This window comes from Micropterus dolomieu, linkage group LG10 (genome assembly GCF_021292245.1).
Source record: "Micropterus dolomieu isolate WLL.071019.BEF.003 ecotype Adirondacks linkage group LG10, ASM2129224v1, whole genome shotgun sequence".
Classification (NCBI taxonomy): Eukaryota; Metazoa; Chordata; class Actinopteri; order Centrarchiformes; family Centrarchidae; genus Micropterus; species Micropterus dolomieu.
This window is the reverse complement of record NC_060159.1, coordinates 23,924,397-23,934,834: the sequence shown is the minus strand read 5'-3', so window position 1 is coordinate 23,934,834 and position 10,438 is coordinate 23,924,397. Positions and strand designations below refer to the sequence as shown.

At 35.6% G+C, this 10,438-nt stretch overlaps 1 protein-coding gene across 2 annotated transcripts in view; it reads left to right on the top strand.

Moving 5' to 3' along the window:
• The window catches only part of ift172 (intraflagellar transport 172), a 49,848-nt gene extending 40,447 nt beyond the window's left edge, over positions 1–9,401 (top strand). Inside the window, exon 48 of one of the 2 annotated variants that reach the window (XM_046060816.1) lies at positions 9,291–9,401. In XM_046060816.1, the coding sequence (XP_045916772.1) occupies positions 9,291–9,371 (81 nt within the window). In that variant the 3' untranslated portion in view covers positions 9,372–9,401. Of the gene's footprint in view, positions 1–1,788; positions 3,787–9,290 lie in introns of those variants that run through there. The other variant, XM_046060815.1, reaches the window with a different exon arrangement.
• The last annotated feature ends 1,037 nt before the right edge of the window (positions 9,402–10,438 follow it).

Here is a 10,438-nt window from a genome sequence, read left to right as displayed (position 1 = left end):
TCATATGATGTGATTTTCTGGAATTTTCTTTGGGATTCTGTCTTTCACTGTTAGAATGTACATATGATTAAAATTATAGATCGTTGCATTCTTTGTAAGTGGGCAAACCTGCAAAATCAGCAAGGGGTCAAATACTTTTTTCCCCCACTGTACATACTCACACATAGTATGAGTATACCCCTCACTCTGTGGTGTTCCTGCCTCCAGGTTACCCTGTGCTGAGGAATAAGATTGAGTTTTCGTCTGTGGGGAAAGCAGCCAACAAGGAAGACTGGAACAAATTCCTCATGGCCACAAAGGTGAGAACACACAGAGAAGCAGGTGAGACTCTGCTCTCATAGGACAGTAACTTTCTCTAAGCTGGAGTGTCCCACTACTCTGTAGTTTGTAAAAACATTTTCTATCCGATAATCCCATTACAACTTCTCTAGTGTACACAAGAGCAGCTAGTTACTGCAGAGACTTTAAATACAAGAGAAAGTATCCAGTGGTAAAATGTAACTACATTTACTGTCAAGTACTGTTCTTAAGTATCCAAAGAAGGTTAAAGTCAAGAGCAACATGGACTTTGATTAGAGACGAAACGTCTTCTGGTATCTTCAAGTAAGTCCATTTGCCCTAGACTTTAACCTTCTTTGGATAACTATGACCTGGGTGACTGAGAATCTTCACAGACATCCCTGTTCTTAAGTATAAATTTGATGTACCTGTATGTCTTTTCATGCCTCTTTACTAACTTCTGACAATTTTAGTTACTAATTACTTCAAAAGTAAGATTTTTACACACAAAACATATGAAGATCTTGTAATAATATGACGTTTGGTTATAAATAAACTACAAACCCACCAAACAGTTTATAGAAGTACAGCTGAAATGATTAGCTGATTAATCAAATAGTCGATTGATTGATTGATAATTAATTCATTGGAAATGATTTTTCATGCAGAAGCATATCATGGTTTCAGCTTCACAAATGTGAAGAATTGCTGCTTTTCCTTTAAATAATTTTAATAATTTTAATGTTTTTTAATAATGTTAAGGTTTGGACTGTTGGTTGGACACAATAAGCCTTGTGAATGTGTCGGTTTGGGCTCTGGGTGACTGTGACCGCATTTCTCACTGTTTTCAGAATTTTTACAAACCAAACAAACGATCGATTAATACAGAAAATAATCAGCAGATTACATTTACACATGAGTAAAGATAACCTAATAATATAATATTATAATAGTATAACAGTGACAGGGGACATTTACTTAAAAACTTGTAAATACTGAAGTATTTTCACAGTGCTGCATTATTAGTTATGCTAAAGTAAAAGCTCTGAATACTTCCTCCACCACTGGAAGTATCTAAAATATAAATAAGTTTCCAACAACTTAAACATGATCAGTTGAATCCAAGATGTCTCCCTAATATCTTGCTTTCTGTTTTTCAGTTATGGTTAACATAGCAGATAACATGGGTATATGCCACACATTTAACTGACAGACATAATTAATTCATAATAGATTCAGACCTTTGATGACTCATGCACACACACACACACACACACACACAGAAAGTTGCACAATGTTACATTAAAAAAGAAAAACTAATTTCACTGAGTTTCATCACCTCTCTCAACATCAGGGATTTTCAGTGAATCAGCAGTCTACTAATCATTATCATTATCTCACGTCTACACACACACACACACACACCCCTTCATACCCTCCACACGCAGTACTGACAGAATAGGCTGAATCTGTTTTGTGGTCGTTGTCTGTGTCCATCTTTCTCTGCAGACCACTCACAGTCCAGAGTGTCAGGACGTCCTGAAGTTCATCAGCCAGTGGTGCGGCAGTCTGCCAGTATCTGGATTCTCCTTCCACTGATAGAGACACACACAACAGACAACACATAAATATATATATATTCAGACCTTTGAAGACTCATGCACACACACACATATATATATACATATATATATAGCTATTTTGCTATCTCTTGTTTTGTTACACTTCCGTTTTTGCTGCAAGATTTGAAATACTTCATCTGTAAGTGCTCACCTCTCTTCTTCTTTCTTTTTTGTTTTATATGTTCAAAGAAACCCAAACCCTTACTAAAACATTTTTGAATAGCCACCAGCTGTTTCTTTTCACACTATTCTTTTCATATTTCCTGTAAATTCTCCTCACATGGTGATCAAAAAGTGTTCACATCCAGATTTGTAATCCTGTGAAAAGCTCTTATTCCCTTAATTTTATTGTGTAAATATTGTGGAATACAGCTGCTTAAGACAACAAACCCAATCACATTTGTATAAATATTACCCTGAGGACATGATCTCAATTCAAACTGTGGATTTATATACAACGTTTTGATTGAGTATGCTTAAAGCAATTGTTCTGCATTTTGAGAAACACGCTTATTCACTGTTTTTGCCATTTTTATGTCTGTACGATAAATATAAAGATGATGTCAGAAGTGTGTTGGGGGAGGGGGGTTATGTCAATTTCTTGATTGGTAGCAGTGATGACAGGACTTCAGTTAGTTACTGTTCCTGGCCAAGAAATATAGTAGTTTTAGTGGATTTAGCTAAATCCCCCTGTTTCCAGTCTTTATGCTAAGCTAAGCTAAACGGCTGCTGGCTGTGGCTTTATATTTACCGTACAGACATAAGAGTGGCGTTGATTTTCTCATCTAGCTCTCAGCAAGAAAGCAAAAGTGTATTTCTCAAAATGTTGAAATATTCCTTTAAAATTTAACATTGTCCCAGCAGGTAAATTCTGTAAAACAAAAAGTTTCATTGAATTCAGAGTGGAATTTGAGATGATGGTGCAAACTCTTTACTAAAGCCCAAATTATTTGTCGAAACAAAACTGTCTAGAAGAAAAACGCATATGTCGTGGAATTAGAAAGTGGATCAGTGCAGGGACGAAAGGCATTGAAATTTTAACTTTTACTATCCTATACAGGCAGTGACGATCCAAATTATCATCTACATATCGAAGTGAAATCTAATCCAACAATATCAGTGTGATTTTTACTCTGAAGTGCTTTTTAGTTGAGGCCATGTTACAGGATAAGGCTGCCAATATCTATTTTTGTTACTGTCAACAAGACCAAAACCAAGAATGTGTTAGTTCATCTTCTAAAACTTCCTGATTTCCCTAGTTTGTCTTTGGCTCTCAACCCAAAGCCCACTGGTTCCTGCTGAAGACACTTCACAAATATGTAGTTACATAAAATTGTTAGTAGATACTTATTGGTTTCCGTGTTTTCATGGGCTTTGTTGACAGAAAGAAAAATCTAGAGTTGTCAGACTTTTTTAGACTTTTGCGTCACCATAGTCTGGATGAAGGGCCAGACGAACCTCCCACTGACTTCCTGTGCTTACATCTTATTTTTGTTCTCTGGCCGGTCAGTTTATCCTGAGCCTTCACCATGGAAACACATTCCCCTACTCTGCTGTATCACCAGTTTATCTTGTCTATTTTTTCCTCTCCTCTTTCGCTCTCATCAGAAAGACTTTTGCTCAGGATGGCGTCACTGAATAAAAAGCCAAAGGTTTCTGTCAGATTTTAACAAGATAGTTTCTAGTCCAGAACATATTATAATACTTTAATTGGTTTGACTGATAGAAAGATTATTTAATGTGCACAGTCTGAAATTAAAAAAAGAGCTGTTATAATATGTATTTCAGAAGGCAGCATCTCTGGCGATGCCTTTTATTGTCTGTTTGATATGGAATTTATTTTGTTTTATAAAGTTAAAATAAAAGATTGTTGTCAAACATTTTATTTTGAAAGTACTGCTTTTAATCCCTTTTATTGTGTCTCCTTTACTTTTATTGTAGAGTTTGTTCAGATGGTAACAGGTAAACTACATTGTTGTCAGTATGTTAAGAATCTTTAGTGATATTTTAAATTTATTTTCTGTAAATGGCCAGTCAGAAGGAAGGAACATTTTTAACATCTAACTTGGGATAAATAAATAGTTGATTTACCTATATTTTAAAGTTTGATTATATAAAGTATTTATCTAACTTTATGAAAAACATATTGGTCGAGCTCAGGCACCTTTATTGAATGAAATTTAGATATATTAACCACGTGACACGCAGGAAATGTCCACCCTGTTAAGGACTTAGACATAGCTGTTTAAAAGTGTTTTCAGGGTATGATTACTACTAAAATGATATTCTTATATAAATCATATGTCCCTCACTCTTATTAGATATTTGTTTTACAATAAAATAATTTTTAAACAGCATAGGAAAGCCTATATTGAGTTAAACAAGCACGCATAATGAAAAGGGGATGTATTTTTCCACTTTGTTTCTCAAGAAAAGTGAATTATGATAAGAATAACACAATGTCTCTTGCCTGTATAGTCAATCCCTTCCATATCTTTATGTAAATACAAATATACACTTAATATTTGGTAATTTCAATAAACCATGAAGGAAAAATACCAAAATAACATGGTGGACAGAGGTCTAGTAGCATAACAGTGTAGACAAAACACCACTAGGCTATATACTAAAGAAATGTCCACCCTGTTACTGTCCACCTTGTTGAAAAACTAACAGGGTGGACATTTTGAGCTAAAGTTAGCCTTATACCTGACTGTGTGAGCATAATGGCTAGCACGACCTTCAAAAATAGATGAGGAATCTATAATTCTTCACAAACAGTTTTGAAATTATTTAATTTGACTGATCTTCCAAAACCTAGGCCTAACAGGGTGGACACTTTATGTTCAAACACATTAAACTGACTTAATAAAAAAGTCAAAATCAGATAGTAAGAGAGCTAGAAAATCACACAGCTAAATTTCCCTCCACTGGTGTGATGTCACCAGGTCACCTAATGAGAGTGATTTCAGTAAAAAAACAAAAACGTTTCCCACTTAAAGAGACGGTTAATACAACTCAACAGGGTGGACAGTGATCACTGGGGACAAACATAAAACCTAATTTTTTTGCACAAAAGTTAACAATTTTGATAAAAAACAACATTTGACTAAATAGATAATAATGAAATATTTAGAAATACGTTAGTATACGTAAAGTTATTTTTTTAGATCTAAGTTGGGGACATGGCAAAATCCTATAGTACCTCTTAAACCAAAGCTTTAAAAATGTAAATAAAACGACTAGAATTTGTTCAAATTTAGACAAAATACAACATGATTGGTACTGGGGATGTAAAAGGCACCACATAAAAACGTGACCCAGTATAATTATTACTATAGTGGACATTTGTAGAATTAATGTATCTCAACCAGTTTTCGTTTGTGAGATTAAACTATAAAACTTAATAACATGAAATTACCATTAACATCATACTCAAACAGTCCCCTGATTATGGGATTATTCAAGTGCATGTTTTATATTTCACCTTTTACAACTTCAAGTGAAACAGAAACAAGTCCAAGAGCCAGCAGCCATGCTAGCCGCTCTTTGAGGCTTGCGCTGAATGCTGACATTCTCGCATTGGCAATGCTAACATGCTGATGTTTAGTGGGTTTAATATTTAGCATGTTCACCATCTCAGTTTAAGAGGGTATGGCAGTATTACCTAATTGGCTTGAAACACAAAGTACAACTGAGGCTGATAGGAATGTCCTTAGGTTTGCAGTTATTTGATATAAACCAAATTATTGGACAAATTTAAGATATTAAGCTAAGGAAAGTGCTACATACCATGTTAGGGAATAATAGTCATTAAAATAATGATGTCTTTCCCTAGTTTCTCTGCAATCCATCCAGTAGTTGTTGAAATATTTCAGTAAAAAACTAAAATATCAACATCATGGTGGCTCCTAAGGAAAAGTCAGGGGTCACCAAAGTCATTAGAATACATTGTCTGTGAACCATGAACTGTCTGTACACAATTTTGTGAACTGAATATGTTAAAACACTGACCTGCTGGTGCAGAACAGTCAGAGGATCAGAGGATCTGTAATTTGCATTGATCAGGTTTCATCTCACGTTACTTCCTCAAATTTAATCCCAATTAAAAAAAGCCACAGCCATTGTCACCAATACCACCAGGCAGAATGCTGAAACGAGATATCAGTCAGCAGCGCATGCATCAGCACTTACATAAGCTTGTTAAAAGTTTGAGTTGTGGTTCTCTGAAAACTCATGTTCACGGGTTGAAAATCAGTGGCAGGTTGAAGTGTTAATATTCTAGTCTTTCTGTAGCTGTTCTCCCTCTGTGGGGGTTGTGGGTTTTGTCTTATTGTCGGTGTCTTGGTGTTATGAGTGTCCCAGTGGAAGAATGATAACTCAGGTGAATCAGGAAAAATGTGGAGCTTTTTCAGTTAGCTTCCTCTGAATGCTCAACTGTTCACCTGGAATAAACCAGCGGTGTGTTTCATTGCACTGTGTTAGAGTCACTGTTTAGATGGATTTTGCATTTTCTCCTGCGAGGCAGTTTGAGTCATCCTGTCAGACTTATACTGGATACATTTGCCAGTCAGAAACTCTAAATCTATTACTATCGTATTTTCTATTCTAATCTACTACTAGGGGAACCCCACCGATTTCACACATCAAAGTTTGTTTATAGGTCTTGAGGACGACTGCATATGTGAAAAAAGGTTGTCTAATTTGTGTAAAAATGAAAAAAATCTGGGGGTGTGGAGGGGAAGAGGTGATCTTACCAGACCTCTCCTGATTGCTGCTGCAGGCTACATTAGCAGTTACTTGCTTAACTAAAGAATCTCTGACCGCTTGTTCAGGCTTTTGTCAATTATATATTATATACTGTATAAATTGAGGTACTCGGTAAGTACCTGCAGACTGGACCAGGTATAGTCGACTAATAGCACATACACCCAGAATTTCCTTGGAGCAGAGATGCTGTATTGATTGTTTTTGATTTTTTCTGGAAAGATAAGGTAATGAGGTTTTATAACCATTTGCTGGATCCTTTTAGGTAATGTTAGTTTCAAGAGTCATCTTTTGGTAATACTCGTGTATTTGATTTGAACAGAACCCACATGCCCTTTTTTTTGTATTTGTCAGTTATCTTCCTTGCTGTCATCAAAAAACATGTTATTGTAGTGCTATGCTAAATCGGTGGAGTCCTCTGATTTAGTCCAGTATTAGGTTGTAAGCAGGTGTTTGTACCTTTATAATCCAATTTTTTAGAAATATGAAAATGTGAAAGTTAAAGGAGTCATTCTCATGATGAATCACCTGATACTGCAGCTCCCTTCAGCTTTAAGGAGCTTTACTGTGACTTTCAGCTCATCGTTTAGCTGTTCAGCTGCAACTTTACTGTTCTGGCTCACTCTCACCGCTCTCATAGCGCCATTTTCGGCTCCAGCAGGCAGCTGTTTTCAGTGAAAAAGCTCCAACAACCCGCTGTACACCACCTGCTCAGCAGCAGACAGACACAGTTAGAGACTAGCTGGTGAACACAGTGGAGCATTTAGCAGCTAAAGAGCCAGCTATTTCCCTCAGGACCAGATGGAGACCAAAAACACAGCTAAAAGGAGAGAGGTGGCTAAAAACACAACAAATGAATTATAATGTTGTTTTGTTACTGTTGGATGTGTAAATGTTTCTGTTTGAACAGATTTACAATAATGCTGGTAAATCCTGAGCTGAACATGAAGGTTTTAAGAAGAGCTAAAGCCTGAAAACCTTATAATATCCTTTATGAAACTGAATTTCCTGAAGCAAAAAAACCTGGTTTAACTGGTGATCATGCTTCATGAAACAATCCTTTTGTCAGGAAACTCTTTGAGGTCTGAGTAATTACTCACAGAATAAATGCTATTGCTATTTCATCAGGTTTCACAAACCCTTTCACTGGAATATTTTGCATGGACATCCATGGATTGTATTTGTATGCATGTATTTTATTTATTTTTCAAAACCGGTTCCAGTGTAATATTCATGTCTGCGTTGTATAGAGTCAACAATCTCTGTGTGCACAATTACATAAAAGCTGCATAAGTTATGTTGTTGTCTTACAAATATTTCACCACTATATGTCTTAAATACTTTGTGCATAGTAAGTGTCTATAGGAATATGAATATTAATAATAACACAAAGTTCCTCTATAATCCAGAAAGGATGTATATAGTAGGCTAACTCTCTTGCTAGAAGCCGCCTTTGGCCCTTATCAGTATTTAACATTGACTACAATCTTTCCTTAACCTTAAAAGTAATATGCGTGGAATATTAATTGTAATCAATAAATGAAGTAATCTGAAAAACAAGAAGAACAAAGACAAGAAGGTAGATAATTTGACTGATTTATTTATTTCATTGTTCATTTAAGACAATGTCATGCATGAAGTCATTGAGGAGACAAACACACAGAACATATACATACATACATTATCAATTCTCCAATACCTCATGGCAAACTGTGAATAATTTAATTTCCCTTCTGATCATTCTTGTTTTCCTCCATAAAAAGTACATGTAGCACATTGATCTGGTTACTTATATTTAATTTAATAAAATGTGGAGTATTTTGTCCCTTTTCTGCTCTTCTTCTACATTAATCATCGGTTTTATATTTTTTGTTGTTCTGGTCTGACATCTTGTAATTATAATGTCAAAAAAGTGACAGTTAATACATTAAATGTTCTCACTGGTTCATGGGAATTATACATTTTAAAATTCTAGACAGAAAGTTTCAAGACATTTTACAAAAGACACATGTTTCAGTGAGCTGCAGTAAAAAAACAAAAAAAACAGATTGTATCATAATAATACTTGAGTCAATTTAATGTGACATTTGGGAGTTCAGCTACTGTCCATGCATGTCTACTGCTTCTACTGTTTCTATTTTACATGTATTACAGTACACAGAATGCAGCGCCTTCTTTCCCAGCAGAGAAACTGTACATCTGCAATCAATACAAAAGCTTGTGTGTTTGGGGAAAATGCATTAGTAAGTGATAACTCAGGAGGTTTCCTGTACTGCTCTCCTGGCTCCGTGTCTCCTGAACATCCTCATCTACACTGTTCAGCCTAGAATAGACAGTTTACTGAAGTCAGTCAGTGTTTTATATTCACATTCACATTACACCTGCAGACATGTTGAGACATCTGTCACTGGAGAACGTGTGATTGGCAGACAGAAATTATGCTAAAACAGTTACAGTTACAGTTATTTTATTAGGAATAAAGTGATAAACATCATCTCAAGAGGCAACTCTGAGAAGTGCATGTTTATCACAAATCTCAATCAGTTTGTAATTCTACTCTTTAATTCTCTCTGAGAGCTCTGCTTCAGAACCATAATGATTCGGTCTCATGTGAATTTACAGTTGGGTGCATCATCATTATCATCTCGTGGCACTGAAGCAAAGCAGCCCAATGCGGACCCATGCAGGTCGACAGGAAAATAACAGAAAGAAGAAGAAGTGAGAATCAAGACTGCACGCCTTGAGTTTAAAGCCTCTTGTAGACCCGCTAATGTGAATTTCATCCTACATGCTGTATTCACTTTAATATCTCTCGATTTTTGTTGTTCTACAGTTTATATAAGTTGATTTTTTGGTTTTATGTATTCAATAAATCTTCTATTCTTTGTCCATATTCCCGTTAATGTAATTTGGAACATTATCTTTATTTGATTGAATTATTGGTGAGTATATTTCATTGAAAGCTCTCGCTGTGCTCTTACCCTTTTTGTTTCATTATTACTTGTAATTTAACTTAATCAGATGTATCACTGAGGACTTTACTTAACCTGCATGTCAGACAGTCCTGAGAGTCTGGCCTTCTTGAAGAAATAAGTACGTTATAATATTATGATTTAGAAGGCTGGTACAAAGAGGGAGTTGAATGTGAGACGCACCAGAGGAGGAACATAAACAACGCCGGTGTAGAGTAAAAGCAAAGTGAATGAAGCAACATTTAACGCCGTTGCAGAATATGAGATACTTTTCAGACTGAGTGGTCTTTTATTGTTTTGTTTTTTTTGTTCTTTTGAATCTGGATTGCTAAATGATAAAGGGCTGACATCTACACTGCATTAAGAAGGTGTAAAACTTTAGAGATCACCATAGATGAATTTTACATCACAAATAGCACATAATGTTTTTGTCCCACCTTCATGGAAGTATTAGATAGTACAATGCTAAGCTATATAACAATTATTTATTTATCAGCCAACAAAGCTGTTTCTGTTTCTGCTGAAATTTCTATTGCAATTTGTGGTCGTAACTGCAGAAAAACATGAACACAGTCTCATTATTGAGGTTTGTGACTTTGACGTTTTCTTGTTTTTGAACGTCACTGGACCAAGAAAACCCTAATTTTATTGAAAAAGATGACGCCTGGGGGGGGGCGCACCAAGCGGAAAACACCACAGCTGACTCTGATAGGCTGAGACTCTAAACCATAATTCTCAAAATCACTAAGACGCATATTTAAAAAGGTTCAATTTACTGTAAAGGCCCACATTTCTTAT